This window comes from Danio rerio, chromosome 9, assembly GCF_052040795.2.
Source record: "Danio rerio strain M-AB ecotype USA chromosome 9, GRCz13ab, whole genome shotgun sequence".
Taxonomy (NCBI): domain Eukaryota; kingdom Metazoa; phylum Chordata; class Actinopteri; order Cypriniformes; family Danionidae; genus Danio; species Danio rerio.
Genome location: NC_141029.1, coordinates 36,211,321 through 36,232,196, shown reverse-complemented (window position 1 = coordinate 36,232,196; position 20,876 = coordinate 36,211,321). Strand labels below are relative to the sequence as shown.

The window sequence follows — 20,876 nt, the reverse complement described above, 5'->3', positions numbered from 1 at the left end:
TCTCTGAAGATGTAAGAGACGATTTTCTACATATCCTGAAAGTGTAAAATAATCCATTTGACTGTGATTACTGTAAACCGCAAGGCTAAAAATAAACGAATACACATCATCTCTTTACGTTCAATGTCCTGAGTCAGAATAATAAAAAAACAAGCACATCTTAGAATATTAAAACACTTGGAAAATGGTTTAATGATGTTTACAACAAAAGAGAACTGTACAGTTACAGTAAAAGATTATCTTTATATATATATTTATAAAAAAACAAACAAAATACAGCAGACAAATGCATCAAATCTACCATGTATCCTGATTCACATACTCATATTCTACACAATCATTCAGTTCTAAGCTACAGCGACGTAGCCGTTTAGCGTTCAGTCTTGGAGTGTGTGTGTTTGCTTGATTTTACAGGCCACTAGAGTTCAGATCTGTAGTGATACTGAGAAACCAACCAGTCGTCACTATTACAACAGTGAGAGTTACAGCGTTCTGAAGGGAGAAGTACAATCTATAGTATGTGACCGGGTGAAAAATGGAGCACATTCCTTGAGCTTCAGCCGTAGGAAAGATGGAAATGAGAGTACAGAGAGAGATTTCTTTTGAAATCAACGATGAAAGTTTTATATACAGTCTTTTTTTTTTACTTAACCTTTTTTCATGTTTTAAAAACAATGGTAAGTTGGGCAGTGAAACTGATATCACATACACCGACACATCCAAAAAACATACAAAAATACTATTATTTCTTTAATCTACGGTAAGACAGTTTTGCAGTTAAATTCCATGCTGTGACAGAAAAAAAAGAGCAACAGATCCGACGAACAAGAAAATTAAAAAACGTCAAACTTTTTTTGTTTGTTTGTTTTTCCCCATAAGCATCTCAGAAAAAATACCAAAATATACATCTAAGCTTTGGAATTACTGAGGTTAGGACTACTGTCGGAGCTGGGTTCAGTTTAACAACACACAAGCTGAAGGGTTTGGGAAGGAAGAGGAACAAGAACAGAGCAATCTTTGGTATCTGCATTTGTAAAACATTTCATATTTGGATATTTTGCTTTGGGATAGAGCTTATAGTTGCTTTCGACCCTCCATAAAACTATTCAAATCCATTTATAAAGAGCCATGTCGGCTCCCTTGTACGCACGACGGAGGACAACGATGCATAGTTGCACAGCTGATCAAACCAATTCAAAAATCATGAAAGCGGAAAACACACGGACAGGACAGCAAAACCACAGGACGACGGCAGCTAAAACGACGACTATGTAGAGACGTTGCATGTTTTCTGTTGCCTCCAAAGGACAGTTTTCTCCTGAGCAGGTTGCAGTTCGCCCAGGACATCCTTCAGCGTGTGTTAATAAACCTCACCCAGCCCGTGAGGGGTTACTTGAGATCCTTTCCAGAAGCCCACAGAGCTGTTTTTAGTTTGTTTTCTCTTCCTCTTTCTACCAAAGTCTGCCCGATAGGCTCATCGTGGGACCGATAATCTCAGAACTCAAGGCAGGGCATTTGGAGAGAGAGTTTAGTTTGTATACAATCACTTCAAAAGTCTTTGGTTAACATTGAGAAAGTGAGGAACAAGCAGACTGAATAACCCAGAAAAACAGGACGATATTAACGTTGAGGGGTTCATAAAGACGACGATTGTCAAATCATAAAAAAAGCTTTGGTATAAAATCAATAAGTAACATGAAATTAAATGCTAAATATAAATAAGTGGGATATATTTCTAACACAAATTCGTAATTCTGGGCGCTTATCTGGTTCGTCACTCTAAAACGTCTGCAGGCTTCTGTATTTGGGCCCCTTCTTTATGTTATTTTATCTTTCGAAGTAGATTAAAGCAGGTTTTTACTCAGTTTTTGAGTTATAAATGAGGTATACAACAGCTCCTATACTCAGCCCAGCACTCTGGTGCATGACCTCTTCTGCATTACCATCCTATTTTGTCACTAGACTGAGGGTCTACAGCGGCAAACCCCAAAACTACTCAATCAAGAGCATCCACACACTAGCGCGCCAAAATCAAGTGCCAAAAAGAGGATCCGCAACAACGTGGAAAAGTCTCGACATCCTTGGATAAATCATCTGATGAGCACACAGGTTCATTTACAGCCAAGTGGTCAACTGCATCACATGATGTATGATGCGTCCTTATATCCACTTTAACTAAAACAAACTTTCCAACCATTGAGTCTTCCTACAAAGCCTCACAATTAAGATATGAAGTCAAAGTAAATGCACCACTAGCGCCCCCTACATGTCAGCTGGAGTTGAGTTATTAGTAAAGCTCTTAACAGGTATTCAACCTACAAAATAGGCAGCAACACTTCCGAAATATATCACAAAACACAAAAGAAAACTCACAGCGTTATTATTTTCATGGTCGATACGCACCGTGACTATAGATATTGGTGCATGCTTGGTTTCATCCTTTTCACATGCGCGCACACATACACAAATAATAAAAAAATACACCTCTCACGTCATCCTGCTTGCTACAATGTGTCAAACTCTGAAATAATAGTAAGGCATAAATGATAAAAGCAAGTTTGTTGTCAAACTAAGAAAGCCAGTGACGCTGCTCCCTCATGATATACAGACAAAAGGCATAAAGCATACGTCTCAAACTGGATTCCTGGAGGGCCGCAGCTCTGCAGTGTTGCTCCAACCCTTATCAAACACAGCTGATGCAACTAATCAAGGAGTTCAAGACGCTTTGATTGATAAGTTGCATCAGCTGTGTCTGATTAGGGTTGGAGAAAAACTGCAGAGCTGCGGCCCTCCAGGAATCCAGTTTGTGACCCATGGCATAAAGTAAATCAACTCTAATGATTGTTAAAGATTGTTGAAAAGCAAAATAAATCCATAAAAAAAGAATATGAAATTTAAAGTATGAGTAGTTTGGTGCTATAACGTCCACGTCAACAAAAGCTGGTGGCTTTTCCTTTTGGAGCACCATCACAAGCCCCTCCCACGCATACAAACTACACTTAAATGTGGAGGCGGGGCACCTAACAGCCACTCCCACATCACAAGGGTGTGGTTGCAATTTTTGGTCTTCACTTTTTCTTTTTTTTTTTCCTTTTTAAGAATAGCTGTAATATAAACAAAGTCATTTTTTGTTATTTTTTCGTTTCCTTTTAGTGAATAAACATGACAAAAACACTACATTCAAACTAGATATTAGTTCAAATATAAAATATGAGCATCTTACATAAGTGAATATATATAGAATTTAGAAAAACGACGTTCTCTAATCTTGAGTCATTCCTCAGATAAATATATCAGTAACTCCCCACAGTCCCGGCAACCACCGGGGTTGTGACACTAATGCGCAAAATAAAAAAACAACACGTCAAATCTACATGTCCAGAGAGGCTACGTTGAAATTTCCGGACAGAACCAGCGGAATGAGCAGCAATAAGACCCAGCCGCAAAGACAAAGGCTTTTTTTTTTGTTGTTTTTTTCTTAACTTTGGCAAGTAGGATAACAAAATATTCATTACAAGTTAACCTGGACATACCCTTTAAGTAGTAGTAGTAGTTCTTGAAATAGCAGTAGTAGACGTTATTATTACAGATTCGCCTGTAGTTTTGTTTTCCACGTCTGTCAGAAACAGTTTTGTACATTCTGGAGTTGACTACTGGTGTCTTTTGCTTAAAGTGAACCTTCCATGTAAGTGCTGCTGAGGTATTTCAAATCATAACAACAATAAAAACACAATTAGCGTTATGTAACGTAAAAAAATCAACAGGAAGAACCACAGTAACAAGGGACATTACGGGGAGACCGCTTTTGTGAAAGAATTAAACATCTGAGAGAATTCGAAGCAATGCTACAGATGAAATACTACAGTAATTTTCCCAGAATGCTTGTATCACTGATTTTTCTTGTCTAAAAAAGTAAAACAAACAATGTACCAATGCAATACCAAACCTTCTCATCAGTTGGCTTCATCTTTCATGCGTACTTCTAGATTTTAGATTCAGTGGACTCTATTGCTATTCAATTAGCGAAACGCAGCATCAATATTGAGCCCTGCTAGGTCAAGTCCACAACCAAGACTCACCAAGAAGTTAAACGGATGAAATGAAGGATGCAAAAACTCCCAAAATCTCAACAGCACTTAAACACAAGGCCCTTAAGATTCTCTTTGGATCGTTAAATGCTCTGATATCGAGAGCTAAAGCAAATGTTAGCGCTGCGCAAGAGAGGCTAAAGTTAGAAAGCCGAACGTGACTTGTTGGACAACAAAAAGAGTTTTAAAGAAGTGTGTTGGATGTTAAAGTCTGTCAGTAGTGAGTAGTGAAAGTGTGGTCAGCATTACACTGGCCCACACAGGCACAGCAGCTAGTGAGAAATCGACTTTGGTTCAAGCTTTACATCATGGCTGCATTACATTGGTAGGGAAAAAACAAAACAGACAATTCTCGATGCTTTATAACGGATATCTCAGGCCAACAGCTGCCCAATATGTTGAATTTTAGAGATGGCCCAGATTTTTGGATTACCAAGGACTGAATCTGGCATCTTGTAACTATGAAGAAGGGATAAAGTATTCAAAACGCCTGTCAGGTAAGAACACGCATTACACCTCCAACAGTTTTATTTTAACGGAATGGGACGACGCTCCCATTTTTCTCACTGAAAATCCTTCAGCAGAAACAAAATCCCAAACCTCAAACTGTTACTTTTCTGTAGCATCACACCTTGCTCTTAGATCTATTTGGTTAGTTTTCCTGACACTACAAAATTGAGGAGGGACAGCCATCTTAAAATAATAATAAAAAAAAACTAAAGAAAAGAAAGAAAAATATGTATTCGTCTTTGGAAAAGATCAAAATATTGCATTATATTTCCTGTGGTCTACCGAGAGCCTTCGCTCATAAATATTTAGGCTTACACTACGCTACAGTAGCAATATACAGCAACAGGTATAACAAAGATTTTTGGTATATCTTGAAATAGAGGCAATTACAAAGACCTCCGAAATAAAGACCTCTTAAAGCGTGACAGAAGTTCTGCTAAAAACCGAGCAGACTGCAGTTCTCAAATCCAGTTTTTTTTTGGTACAGATACTGTGCACAAGTAGAAAATCAAAGACCTTTACAAACTAAAAGTTGAACGTCATCCACCTCACTCCTTCACAAACAGGTGGCCATACCAAAAGTACATCCCGTGTTAGGAAGACCTTGAGGAGGTTTACCTTACAGTCCTTACGCTAAAGTAGACGGTACTGCTCAGTCACCGTTTCCCATCCTGAAATCATCTCAGAATTTGTTAAAGCTTTTAGTATTAAGTGAGCCCGTGACTAGATCGGGATTCATTCCCCAGACTAGTCTTCTGCTACTGAGTAACCTAGGAAATCATACGAAAAAGTGTTGAGAAAGGCCAGTCAAACGACTCCTTAAAGCAATTAAACCGCATCACAGCTGCTTATTACTCCATTTAAAGCCTTGTAACCACAAGTTAGTAAGATACAGGACATAAAGCTAACCCACTGGTTGACAAAAATAATTCATGTGCATCTAAAAACAAAGCAGGATCTCCAGTGGAAAGAGACCGAGATCGTAGACAGTCCTTTTTCTACAGTGAGGAAGAGGAGGTTACTGTCAGCAGTAAGAAGGTATCATTCAACACAGAGTAAACAAAGTTTTTTGGTTAAAAGCATTTCAGAAGTACCCCTGAAGGAGAGGTATCGTGTGAAAATGGGAGGAAAAAAAAAAGAGCGAGTTCGCCGACACGAATACGTCTTTTGCGTCGCACAGAGACTTGGCACAACGTCCAGGGAGGTTTTCAACTCACTCTCCTAATGCCAGCTCTGTGGAGACACCAACATTCGCTTATGGTCAAACCTGTCAACGAGGTCCAAACACCGAAGATTAAAGTGTAAAAGATATGTGAACGTACAAAATTAAACATTAAAATAACGTTAAAACAACATAAAATCCTTTTTAGTGGGTTTTTTTGGTGGTAGCAAGAGATTAAAGAAAAAACGTTAGAAAGAGGAAAGGAGTCTAGAAGAGGAGAGGAGTTGGTAAAGCTTTCACTGGGCCTTGGAGGCCGTGGTGATGGTGGAGGCAGGCATAGTTGCCGTGGTGACAGCGCTCTGGTGGGCATCAGCGGTGAAGTGCAGGTTGAGGGCTCCGGCGGCACCCGCAGCTCCTCCTGCAGACACCAGGCTGACCGGGTTACTGGCGAGCAGCGACAAGTTTTGAGGGTTCAGAAAGAGAGGCGCCGTCACCAGGTTCGGAGTGCTGCCAGCGCTGGTGTTGGCAAACAGCAGGTTCCCGCTCCCATCCAAAGATGTTATGGGCAAGGTGCCACTAGATGCCAAAGCTGAAGGAGAAAATGATAAAGAAAACATTGTTACTCCAGGTGTTTAAAACAAGGAGACTATCTACCTTATTTTGCAATGTAGAAGTAAGCTCTATTTTGATAATGTATTAAGACTTTTGATTCTTTTCCCACTATGGGTAAATGACATCGAATAGCAAAATGTAAACAGTCAAACTACATGCTGACAATACATTAAAATTTAAATCACATAAGAAAATACCAGTTTATAACATCAAGCGGCATAAGTTACAATGACCCACACTTAGACCGCATTTACACTGCAGATCTTGATGGTCAATTCCGATTTTGTGATTGTATCTGATTTTTTTTTGATGACCTGCTAACATTGTCTTGTAAAAGTGACTCGAATCCGATTGTCTGCATTTACAGTGCAAACAATGACATGACACAATGAGGAGGGGAAAAAAATAATAAAATAAAAAATAATTATAAAACAGAGCGTGCGGGTACTGACAGCTGATAATCAAAGAGCACCCTTTTCTCAATTCTTGTATTTAATCTGTCCGCAGGGTTTATTATTTATTTGTTTATTTTTGACAAGTTGTTTTACTATCGTTTATGACAGAAAAGTTCTCATTTGGCCATCTTCTTTTAATCTAGAAATTTTTAAAACAGTAGGCATCTAATGTAATGTCCATGGTGTGATTTCTGCACATGATGTATGCAAAAGTTTAATATACTATTTTACGAGGCCGATGTTGCACTCTCTCACTTTTTCTCTCTCTCTTGCTCGCTAACCTGTTTGAATACTTGTGCTATATGACAATATGAATGCTTTTTTTGTTCTAGTATATGAAATGTAAGGTTAGCGAATCTGCTGAAGTCTATTCTGAAATGAAAGCATCAGAGTTGATGTCATTCAATAAGGGTTTTAATGATGTGCGATTCGCATTGGCAGATAAAAATCTGATCTATCTGCTTACACTGCAGACACAATTAGGCATGGGCCGGTATAAGACTGTAACAGTATGATAACCTTGGATAAAAATATCATGGTTTCACGGTTTTCACGTTATTGAGATTACTGGTCCTAAATCTGATCTTTTTAAACGTAAAAAGAGTAAAAAACAACAATTTTATTCCCCTTTGAAGATAATATATTTTATTTTGAGAAGCTTTTAAAAAATATTTTGGAACAGTAAACATGTCAGACTAAATAATTACAATTAATCATTGACTTCTTCTGTCTTCATTAGTTTCAAAAACACTGATTTCTTTACCATTTAAAACGGCATCTTTGGATATTTTTTCTGCTGGAGATACTGTTGTCCTAAAAAAAATTTTTTTTTTTAAAGTACACATACCGTAGGAAAGGTATAGAAGAAAATCTTGGCGGTATACCTTAAAAAGGTTATCATCCCATGCCTAGACACAAGGGCACAGATCCGATTCATATCGGATAAATTTCCACATATGAACAAGGCCTAAATCTGATTTGAGTAATTCGGAATCCATGTGATTTTTTCCTGCTTACATGTACCTGTGCCATATCCAATCTGTGCCGGAAAAAAAAAAAATCTGAATTGAGTCACTTGAACCATGCAGTGTAAATGCAGTCTTACATGAAAAATAAGATTGATACTAACCAATCAAATTATTGGAATAAAGATGCAGAGATTCTGAAGAATCAAATATTTGAAATATTTAAACGAAACATTTTATTATATATTTTATTATATATTCTTTTTACTTTAAGCCAAAGTAAACCTTTTCGGATTTATTAAAAAAACTGCAACAAAAGCCCAGCTCTTAAAATATTACTTGAAATAATACTTTTTAATAATGTTTATAAAAATTATACTGAGCAAATTAAATCAATATTAATCATTAATAGAAAATATCCTAATAATAATAAATAAAGGGATAGATCACCTAAAACTGAAAACGCTCTACTTGTCACAATCCTGTTTGCGTTTATTTTTTCCTGTTGAACACCAAATGTTATTTTGAAAAAAGCTGGAAACCTGTAAACATTGACTCCCATAGTAGGGATGTCGCAATCAGGTTTCTTTACTGTTGAGTCAAAGCCAAGTTTACATGTCTCACAGTTTGCTATAGCAATGTTGTCGTACTATACTTGTCGAACTATACGTGCTTTCCGCTTCAAGCTGCTTCTGTGTTCTACTTTACCGGCATTTAACTTATAGTATCTCTACAACAGTGATGTCATGCCGCACGTGTGGCTGTTTCTGAGTGAAGTCAAGCAAAAAGTCTAACTCTGTGCCGCTGAATAACTCTAGATGTGTTATAATAAGAACATTTATAATACATTATTCGAGTTATGATCAGGAGGTAACATCCGATTCCGATCCATTCTGAAACCACATGAACGGGCCAGATTTCCGATCGATTGGTCAGATCTGGACATCCCTATCCCATAGTATTTCTTGTTTTCTACTGTGGAATTTAATAGTTACAGGTTTCTAACATTTGTCAAACATCTTCTTTTGTGTACAACAAAAAGAAAAATCATAAAAGTTTGGAACCACTTGTGTGCAAGTAAATGTTCATTTTTGGCTTAATACATCATTTTACATATAATAATATTGCTGCTGGCACCAAGATTAACAAGCGCATGCAAAGCCATAATGTAAATATAAGTGTACTTGCCGCTCCACACACCTTGGATTGTGGCCAAGGTGCTGTTGCTCATCAATGCCGGACTCAAAGCGCTTCCGAGACCACCGGGTGCCAAACTCAGAAGAGCCCCGCTGTGCAGGAAATACCAGAAAATACATAATATAATAAACATCTAGGCGTCCACAACAAACCTGAGGTCAGAAGGTCTAAAAGAGCACTCACCCAGGGGCGAACTGTGAGGACGCCATGAGCCCAGGATTAAGGCCCGCGGCGGCAGCCATGGCGGCGATGCTGGCGCTGGTGGGCAGCTGAGCAGCTCCCTGTAGAGCGGCTGAGAGGCTGGGTGCCGCCACCATCACCTGCCCAGTGCCCAGGGTAGACGCCAGGGAGGAAGGTGCCTGACTGACGGCCGTGAGCGTCTCCTGAGCTGAAGCCTGCTCTGAGGAGGACGTCTGCACTGCAGTGGGAGAAGGGCTGAGGGAGGGAGAGGACGAGGCGGTGGTGGCCGCGGGTGCAGTGGAGATGACCGATGCAGTGTTATTGATGGCCGAGCCCAGAGTTGTGCCTTCAAGAGGAAGAGAAGATGTTAATTGTTGAGAGGTCTGTCAACAATATGAAAGTTTGATGTTTTTAAGAGATAGCTCACCGAAATGTGGGAAAATGCTGTTCAATTACACCCATTAAAGCCATTCAAAGGTAATGAGGTTTTTTTCCTCAAGAGGAATTAAAGAAGATTTTTAAGCTGAAAATATGGATACTGTGTACAAAGACTGAACTATAACGCAGATTTTGAGGCCACATAAATGCTTCATTATATGAAGAAATCAATAGGCTATATATCTAATAAGTAAACCGTAAGTAATTAGTATAACTGTAATTAGTAATTAGGGTAACTAAACTTGCATACTGTATGCAGCTCATTTCTTCTAACTGTGCACACAATGTATGAGTAGCTTGCACATGAGCTAGCTGTCAATCCTTTTAGCACTACTTAGTTTGTCCATAAGATGTCAGTATTGGTTTCGGTGCATCTGTAATTTTTTTTAGTTACTTGTATTTTTTATTTACATAACTTAAACTTTTAATATATTCATTAATTCAAATATTTTTTTCTATAATTGTGTTTTTTTTATTGTCATCAAACATCAAACTTTTAAAAAGTACTGGTCTTTTAACTTTTCTTAAAATTAATCTTTTCTTTGATAATGAAAAGTTAGAAAACGTGACATTTGTAATAGTTCTAATTGAAATTTTGTCTGTATTGGTGTTGTAAAATACAGTAAAAACGTGGTAACGAACTGCCAAAACTTTTTCAGTACAGGTAATTTTTTTTTGTCAAGGTGATGAATTGACAACCGTCGATGCACTGTGATGTAGACGCGAACAATTGGGTATTGGTTCAGTAATAATCATAATCGGTTATTATGTAGGAACATCATTATTAATCACATACGCATTAAGTAACTGTAGCTTACTTTAGCAAGGGAGGACACAGTGAGTAATTAAAACCCTCCAACTACTTACAAGCAGTGAATTGTTCACAGTTATCTGGTTTTTGAGTTTGTTGGACAGTCTTTCACTGACAGAGTTATACATCAGAACCCAACTCACTCTCTGTGGCCCTTTGACCTGCTGGCATGTTTGTTAAGTAACATTTTATCTCCTCTCATGGCAGTTACAACAATAACGTTACTTGTGGATCCAGACACAAGCATGTCTGCAGAGTGAGTTTTCTCCACCGCATCACCATCTATAATGCATCAGCTGATCGCAGCACCCGTTTAACATCAGTGTCCCTGACACTGTGTTTGCTGAATAGCGCCAGAGCTGCACTGCAGTTAGAGCCAATCGTGGTCCTTTCTGTTGAGTGTGTGATAAATCATAGTTGTTTAAGAACTTGCCCAACAATGCGCATAATATTTACATTTGTTTATTTGCTATGAATGCTCATTTTATTCTGTGCATGTATAGTTTTATTTGATACATTCAAGACGAGTGATTTCTTCGAGCAGATAAAATTAAAGCTACATATATCTGACTGCTTGTATCAAAGGACAAAATTGTTCAACAAATAATATATCTAAAAAATATACATTTTTATACAAGAATTATTGTGTTGCTAAGTAAAATATAAAATTGTGTATATAAAAACATCGTCAATGCACTGTGATGCACTGAGATATTGAATTAAACCGAATCGATAGCATGATAATCGTAAAACTAACCGTAAAATCAGTGTAGGTTCACACCCCTATTTTACATCTAATTTATTGTTTCAGATTATAAATGCCAATAACAGTGATTTTGTTATACTGCAGAGTTGAACTTTCCACGTTTAAAGTCAGAGCAGACATAAATGTCCCGTGATGTAACTCACAACTGTAAATAAACTAAAAACACCTGTGAATTACAAGATATGGAAACTGTTAATTAACAGATTTTATCTACAGAATGGCCTAAAGGTGAGTAAATGAATTAACAGCATTCATGTATTTGAGTGATCTACCCTTTTAACTCTTGCCTACCAGTGAAACTGATGCCGGAGACACTAGTGCTGGTGAGAGGCAAAACTGGGTTTACAGTCATTGTAGTCGGTGTGTTACTGGTAATAAGACTGGCTGTACTCGGCACCTAAACAGAAAAGAAGAGGTTCAGCATGATTTGAGCTGCTGGGCTGAATGATGGAAGGCAGTTTTTATGTTTTGACATCTCATACCAGAGTTGTGGTGGGAGAGAAGATTGCTTTGATAGGGGTGCTGGCAGCGCTGCCGTTGTTGGGCGGGTTGATCCTCTTCTCCTTCTGTCTGCGGTTACAGAACCACACTCGGATCACCTCCTTCTCCATATTGAGCTGGTCTGCAATCATGGTGATCTCCTCAGAGGTAGGTTTTTGGTTCTGCTTGAAAATGGCAAAGGCACAAGAAACGCCCTTACGGCAAAAACCAATCACAAAGATCTGCAATGCTGCAGTCCAATGTTCAAGTAGACAACCCTCCAGAAAAAAATTGAGGATGACACTCTATTAAGAAAGGGTCTTACAGTGTTGCATCAGTGTTTCTTAATGTTTGTTTATGGTGTATTAAAAGATAAAACATGACTTCTTGGTCTTATCCCATCTGCCTTATCTTTGAACACAAATGAACAGAAGTTTATTAACCTGTGTCTATTGAATGCGAAGCACCTGACTGTCATTCACTGGAAAATTATCCATGGTCCATCTTTGTCACTCTAGATTAAGGAAATGTCTTCTTGTATAGCAATGGAAAGACTGACTTACTCAATTAAACAAAAACTTTTAGATATTTTACAAGATTTAGGACTTCTTACTTCATTTTTTAGATATGAATGGACTAAGAATATTATATGTGTGCATATACATCAGATTAGTCAGTACTGAAGCCAAATCAGGAGCTTATCTAACAAAATAACTGATGGTAATGGTCCAAAAACTAGTACACCCAAATTTCATATGTTATAGAAAAATATTAAATACAAATTTTTAAAAAAGAGGAAAAATCAAGAGAAACAAGTATTTGAAAAATTTAGTTGAAATTTTGTAGGTTGTAATTTTATTTCAATATATACATACATACATACATACATACATACATACATACATACATACATACATACATTTTTACTTTTTATATTAATAAATACAAAAACAATAATTCTAATATAAATCATAATGAAGCATTTAAAAAATAATGCCATATAATGCAATGAAATATAAATCTGGTTATAAAACTTAATAATAAAAACAAAACAAAAATAAAATTATACATTTAATTCATTATTAAATCAATTAATATTTTATTACTATATTATAATTGATACTTTTATTGATACATAATTGTATTAACAACAATAATAATAATAATAATAATAACCATCATAAAAATAATAATAAAAGTAACAATATAAATGTCAGCAGAATTCTGCATATTGATAAATAAATAAATAACAAGCTTTTATCAGGGATGTCGCTCACCTCCAGAAAGCTCTTTTCTAAGGCCACTCTGATGTTGGTCTCGATGCTGGTCCTCTTCTTGCGGCGGCGGTTCAGGCCCTCCATGCCCAGCCCCGGTGAGCCAAGAGAGCTGGGACTGGACAGGGCCTGGTCAGACGTCTGGTTCTCTGCACAAACAGCGCGTACAAAAGCACAAAGAGCCACTGATATAAGCACCTGGGTCTAACAGCACTTCTCGCAACATCAACATCATTCAAGTTAAAGATTCGCTTTATATAACAGAAAATCACAGACCACGGATGCATAAAATACCCTGAGAGGAGCTCCAAAACTAAAGAGGAATGCCACAATAACCTTCATATCCTTTCTAACATTCTCCAAGGTATGAGATGTTATTTTTAAAGAGCAAAAGTAAGAGGAGAGGACTGTCTTAAAGCAGAGAAAATACATACCTGCGTCGTTGAGCCATTTTTCAAGCAGAGGCTTCAGTTTGCACATGTTTTTAAAGCTCAGGTTCAAGGCCTCAAAGCGAGAAATGGTGGTTTGGCTGAAGTCATTTCCATATAGTTTTCCCATGGCAAGGCCAACATCCCCCTGGTACAAGCAACATAAGAGCAATGTTTAAACTGCAAAAATGTCAGATCAAGGTCAACTTAAGTCCCCTTTATTTCTATAGGACTGTATACAATATCTATACAGTATACAAAACACTTTAGAAGGATGAACAGAAAAATAATACGCATGACAAATAACCTAATGAGTTTTAGTTTGTGTATAAATTTTAGAGTCTATAGGGGAAAAAAATGTTTGCAATTAAATCTGTTATTACCATAAACCAGGGGTGTCCGAACTTGGTCTTGGAGGGCCAGTGTCCTGGAGAGTTAAACTCCAGCCCTAATCAAACAGACCTGAACCAGCTGACCAAGCTCGAGCATATATAGATACACTAGAAACTTCCTGGCAGATGTGTTGAAGCAAGTTGGAGCTAAACTCAGCAGGACACTGGCCCTCTATGAATGAGTTTGGACACCCCTGCCATAAACTAAAGGCTAAGAGCAATTTCATGCAAGTGTCAGTTGTAACTAAAATAGCGAATCCCTTTCTATGTTTTTGTGGAGGCTTGTATTTTACAGTAATGTAAAAATACTCAAAAATGTTTCCGTCAATGTTTTCAAACAATTATAATTGATTTACCAAAGTCACAAAAGTGGCAGCATAACGAAGAGATGAAACATCTATAACCAAGCTTTTTCCTCATAAATGCAAAAATGTCAAATAAAATAAAATCAATCATTTTTGTTCTATAGTGAGCCGACTCATCCTTTTGATTAGCATCATTTATTTTGTGTTGTGCAGTTTAATTCACAGAATTTCTACAAAGTATGTTGTAAACTTGCTAACATTTTGGGTCACCTCCATAACGCATGCTTATTTTGCTCATTAAAATATTAAAAACAGATTAAAAGATTAATATTTCTCTGCTCCCATAACTCTATGGTTAGTTCTTTTGGAAAATATAAACAGATGTTGCCATTTAATGTTGACATATACCTTCTTTGTGAATTTATGTTTTAAGTTTGAACTTTTTTAAATGTCAAATCTATACTCCTAAGCCTTTTTCTTGTGGGGGCTAGGGAGCATAGTCACAAAAAACAAAAAGATTACTACTCACACACAAATCTTTTAATTTAAACATAGAAAAACTCTGATATCAACGCTAAACAAAAGCTCCCACATAATTATAATTACACAACTGTGCAGATCAAGGTCAAGGTGAGTCTCAAAAAAAACTGGGCAAAGCTGAATAATGTGTCAAAATTAGTGCTGGACAAAAATCAAATCACGATTAATGCAATATAATAGTTTAATACTACTAAGTTTGTTTTGACAGAATTTAAGTGTGTGTACTGTGTATATGCATTATGTACTGTATATACAAATACATGCATGAATAAATAAAAAAAAATGTTTAGACCTTTAACTTTTACAAGTACAGTTGAAATCCTAATTATTAGCTCCACTTTGATTATGTTTTTTCTTTTTTAAATATTTCCCAAATGATGTTTAACAGAGCAAGGAAATTTTCACAGGTTGTCTGATAATATTTTTTTTTTCTGCAGAAAGTCTTATTTGTTTTATTTTAGCTAGAATAAAAGCAATTTTGTTGAAAATTTCATAAAAAAGATTAAGGTTAAAATTATTTGCCCCTTTAAGCTATATATATTTTTCCATTGTCTACAGAACAAACCATCATTTTACAACAACTTGCCTAATTACCCTAACCTGCCTAGTTAACCTAATTAACATAATTGAGTCTTTAAATGTCACTTTAAGCTGTATAGAAGTGTCTTAAAAATTTTTTGGTAAAATATTATTTACTGTCATTATGGCAAAGATAATATAAAACAGTTAGAAATGAGTTACTAAAACTAATATGTTTAGAAATGTATTAAAAAAAAATCTTCTCTGTAAAACAATTATAATTCAGGGGGGCTGATAATTCTGATTTAAACTGTATATGATTTAAATGATATATAAATTTAATCTATGTAACAAAATTGTTTTGTATTGTTTAGTTTCCATATGTGTTTTTATCTCATATACATAATAAATATATAAAATATACTGAATGTAGTTAATCACGATTAATCTTGGGCCAACACTTGTAAAAATATTAAAGTTTTTACATTTCTTAATTGGCAATTAGAATTTGTTAAAACAAAAAGTAAACTGCTTACAAAGAATGAGTGACTTTCTTACTTCAATTGAACAGGGATTAAATTTTTGAACATTTTATTTGTTTTCAGTTCTACATTTTTGTGCTAAAGATCCTGAGCGGGACTTTTTTGTGACTTGTTTATCCAGGTTTATGAGAAGAGAGGGTGGAATTAATAACATTGAATTTAAAATAAACCTTTCAGCAAAAAAACTATGATGTTTGCATTAGCATAGCCAATTACCACAACAACCTACAATGAACAATAACGCCTGTTTCACACCGCAAGCGTCAGCGGCGCGTGAGCAGAGCGTGAGCAGCGCGTATGTCGAGCAGTAGCAGCATGCAGGCGTTTGCCTTTCACACCAGCTGCGTCTGCAGCGCGCAGCTCTTCGGCAGATGCTGCAGAGATCAACCTATCTCTGTCTATTCTATCTAATTACCCATGTCTCTCTATATACAAATACACTTTTCAAACTTTTCATCTGCACCAAGGCCCCTCCTATGCTGTTTCTTTAACCGGCAAATGTTTATTTTACAAATTCTATAGATCAAATAGTGCTGTATGCTTCTCAATCTAACTTATATAAGAAGCGTCTACAGTCAGAAGACAATCGCCTGGGATATCATGTCATTTGTTTTTTATTATAAGGGTTGCTGTAGACCTAGTTATAATAATATTTATACAATATAGTTATAATGATATTTATACATGATCAAACTAGTGTTACTTTCTCCGCTTCAGTGATGTCCAGCAGCAGAAAAACAGCTCGTTAATTCATGCTCGTGCAGAGGATGAGACGGACGAAAGTAACCAATGCATGCCATTCTTTTACTTATTTTCGTGTTGTCAGATTCAGAGTGCAATTTGTGCAAACAGCTCCCGGTAGGAATAACTCGAGTGAACATAAAACAAAGCCGATAAAAACTTTCTTGCTCTGCTCAGCTGCACAGAACACAGCGAGCTCACATCATCCAGCATGCGTGTCGAACTACACTACCCACAATACACTTCGCTATGGACTACAATTCCCGTAAATATTCTATTTCCCCTCTCCTACAACACTAGTGTGCAACTTAAGCAAAACTGATAGTAAAATTGTTTTACATTTGGTTTTGTAGTTCGGGCCTAAATAAATGTTTGTTGCCGTTTTAAATCGTTTTAAGTTCATTTGAATGACTATATATAAACCATTTGACATTATTAACGCATTTATTGGGTAAAATTGCTACTTTTTACTGTCATTCAATGTGTTTTGGTCATTATCAATGCACTGTCACTTTAATTGAGCGTGAGCAGCGCGTCAAAAATAGACCCAGCGCCGAAACTATCACTGCACTGCTGCTTCGGCGACGCTCACGCCTCGCTCTGACGCGCTGCTGCTGCGTGCGGTATGAAAGCTCTAATCTGTTAACATGGACGCCGAAAACACACGCACTGCTCACGCTCTGCTCACGCGCCGCTGACGCGCCGCTGACGCGCCGCTGACACGCCGCTGACGCGCCGCTGACGCTTGCGGTGTGAAACAGGCGTAACAATTGTCTTTAATGATACAGAAGTGTGAAGGAAAATGTTTTTTAAATAGTTCGAAATTTATCACAAAACATGACCTCTAAATGATTAAATGGTTCCACACAGATCATCGTTTGTGATGACTTTCGAATTATTTGAAAAACATTTTCTTTAAAATCTTACATACTTTTGCTCATCAGTGACTAGTGAAGGTGGTTTACCTGCGTGAAGCCCAGTTTGATGCGTCTCTGTTTGAAGGTCTTGGCGAACTGCTCGAGCTCCTCCAGGTCGCTGGGCTCCTCCAGGCTTGGTGTGTCCATGTGCTTTGGTGTCGTCTGGGTGTGAGCAAGGGACTGGATGGGGGTCGCTGCTATCGTGCGTGTGGGGGTCGCAGGCTGAGCAGTGGAGTATACAGATGCATTTATTGAGATGATCAAGAATGGAAGATGAAATTTACCATGACATAAATGTGGAAAAAATAACAACAACTGCCCAATTCAGACTGAAGCACAGTGGTTTGATTTTCATATTCAATTCATTCCTGGATCTGAGAAAACATTTTATTAAACATTTTTAATTTATTATTTAATTTAATTACTATCTCATAAGACACTTCTTTTTATTTAGTAGCAATAAATACTACGATGATTTCACTTAAGAGAGTGTACATTTACTATTGCTAAATAAAAGTCTTTTTTACCAACTATAAAGTAACAGAACCGATACAAAACAAAAGTTTCATAAAATATATTTTATAAAATATGTAAAAAAAATAGTAACTATAAAATTGTAACTAAATATAGGTAAGAAAGGGTAGAATCTTTAGTTATTTGCTCAACTTTAGTTAATTATTATCAGCTATAAATATCTAAAGAGAAGGAGGGCAATGGGACGTAAATTAAAATATGTTTGTTCTGTGAATAGGAATTAGTTAGTAATATTTTTAGATTTCTATTAAGATTGGATGAACCTAATGTATTCAGTCCACTTGGACCAGATATTTCTAAATACACTGATTTGGAGTTGAAGGCAGAATGTTATTTTTTTCCATCACATATATATCATACACTATTTCTAGCCTTTCTTGGGTTGTTGGGGATTCGGGAGGTCACCAATGTCTTGTAATTGCTTTTTTGGCAGTGATTATTAAAATATCAGGTAAGTATTTTTCAGATTTACTTATTTGGATATCAGAGCTTCCAAAATAAATAACCATCAATTAAAAGGGTAGTGTAATATTAAGTATGTTTTCTATTACTCCATGTACTTCTATCCAACACTGTTTTATTGCTGGACATTAATGCACTTCTTATTAATAAATGAATGTAAACATAAATAGAAAAACCTAAAAAAATACAAATTATAATTTTTTGGTTTAACTTCCTTCACTAGTACCTTCACTAGTGTTTATTAGTATTTATAAAAGCAATTATAATGCGTGATCTTATTCTATTTGCCTAATCCTACCCAATACCTAAACCCAACTACTGTCTTAATAACAGTATATTTTTATTTGTGTCTTAATAACGGTATATTTTTATTTATGTCCTAATAATTGAAATACTTTGAAATAAAGTGACAATTTTTTTTGTTAACAAGTTATTACCACCTCAGCTCTTTTTGATGAGTTAAAAAAACATGTGAAACTGTTTAAATATTAATAAAAAAAATAGAAGCACTGAGATTTTTTTTCTGTACCAATTTGAATTATAGTATACCATTTATAAAATATAACCTAAGAATTCCCAGTAATTGATCCCATTGGACAGACAGATGAAAACAGATGGAATTGAAGTTTTTACTGCTCAAAAAAGTTCACATTTAAGAAACCTACAAATGTACTTCCATAATACATCAAAACAACTAATTGTAATTATTTTTTAAAACTGAAACAAAATCAACTTTACGTGCATTTACTTTCACTTTCAGATAAAACGACATGATCAGTTTCTCAAGTTGCAATAGTTTATCAAATTATTTTTATCAACAATTTTAATCTCAGAAGTGTGTGAGATTTGGGGCGTGGAGAGATATGGGGCGTATAATTTTGTGGTTCTAAATCACTTACAACACAACTTGTTCCTTTAGAAACACACACACACATATACATATACATATATATATATATATATATACATATATACATATATATATATATATATATATATATATATATATATATATATATATATATATATATATATATATATATATATACACACATATACCCCTAACAATATAACAACTAATATTACAGTAAAAAAAAGATATATATTTTTTTTACTGTACTATACATATACATATATATATATATACATATACATACATATATATATATATATATATATACATATACATATATATACATATACATATATACACATACACACACACACACAAATATATATATATACATATATTATGTATATATATGTGTATATTATGTATATTATGTATATATATACACACACACACACACACACACACACACACACACACACACACACACACACACACACACACACACACACACACACACACACACACACATATATATATATATATATATACATACATATATATACACATACATACATACATACATACATTTACACATACATATACATACATATATATATATTTTTTTTTTACTGTAATATTAGTTTTACAGTATTTAACATTTTTGATGAACTTAACATTGCTCTTAGTGAATATTTCACATCACATTTAGTAGATATTATTTCCATATCTTGCCAACCCCAAACAGCTAAACACTACTGTACTTAGAATAACTAATTCATACCAACAAAAACAGCAAAAGAACAATTATAATAATAAAACTGTAGTCAATGGCAACGTTAATGTTTGTGAGCTGAACACTTTTAATCACTTACAACACATTAATGCTAACAGAAACAGGGCCGAACAATGCGTTCCCCCACAAAAAAAGTCAATGTAAAACAGAATAAAACAAAAATACAGTGCATAATGCAAATCTCTCTTGACTGAATGTAGTGGGTGAATGTGATTGCTCTGACCTGTGTGGCAAGTGTGATGCTTGGCTGGGTCTGCAGGAGGTTGGCTTGGCTTTGAGGTAGTTGAGTTAGAAGGTTCTGGGCTTGCAGGAGACCTGTTTAGTACAAGACAATCAGACAGACTGCACTTGTGAAAGCATGGAGAAAATGGAGGTGGCTGAGAAGATATGGGACTCACTCTGCTGGCCCTGTGGCGTCTGTGAGATGATGAACTGCGCGGGCTGCAGCTGTGTTGCGATGGGATGGCCCGGCTGGACCAGCACAAACTGCTGCAGGTTGAGGTTCTGCTGCTGCTGCTGCTGTTGCAGTAACTGCTGCATATACACACACACACAAACAAAACACAAATGTTAGTATTTGTCACTATAGCAGAGTGCACCGCTGTGGTTAAGACAACTTCCATAAATAATTCACAGCTTGACAATAAGGATGCTCTAAATCTGAAAAATAAATATTGTCACCACATACTGCAGCAAAGTAAAACATTCAATATGTGGTACTGTTTTCTGCTACTGCGTGATTATATAACTAAGAGCTGGCATTAATCATCTTTATTAGCTAGAATAAAAATATTTAATGGAATATTATTTAAATTATTTGAATTAACGAACCAATATTGAACAGTCACACTGGTAATTAACAATTATTAATATATATATATATATATATATATATATATATATATATATATA

The 20,876-nt window shown here is 35.8% G+C and overlaps 1 protein-coding gene across 18 annotated transcripts in view; it reads right to left on the bottom strand.

The window, feature by feature from the left end:
* Nucleotides 1–160: 160 nt before the first annotated feature.
* The window catches only part of pou2f1b (POU class 2 homeobox 1b), a 36,282-nt gene continuing 15,566 nt past the window's right edge, over nucleotides 161–20,876 (bottom strand). For 3 of the 18 annotated variants that reach the window (XM_087265981.1, XM_087265992.1, XM_087265983.1), the window contains 10 exons: nucleotides 20,363–20,498; nucleotides 20,188–20,279; nucleotides 17,371–17,544; nucleotides 13,373–13,514; nucleotides 12,942–13,087; nucleotides 11,667–11,849; nucleotides 11,476–11,581; nucleotides 9,173–9,515; nucleotides 8,981–9,081; nucleotides 161–6,349 (listed from right to left, as the gene is read on the bottom strand). In XM_087265981.1, coding sequence (XP_087122107.1) covers nucleotides 6,057–6,349; nucleotides 8,981–9,081; nucleotides 9,173–9,515; nucleotides 11,476–11,581; nucleotides 11,667–11,849; nucleotides 12,942–13,087; nucleotides 13,373–13,514; nucleotides 17,371–17,544; nucleotides 20,188–20,279; nucleotides 20,363–20,498 — 1,716 coding nt within the window. In that variant the 3' untranslated portion in view covers nucleotides 161–6,056. 18 annotated transcript variants of the gene reach the window in all.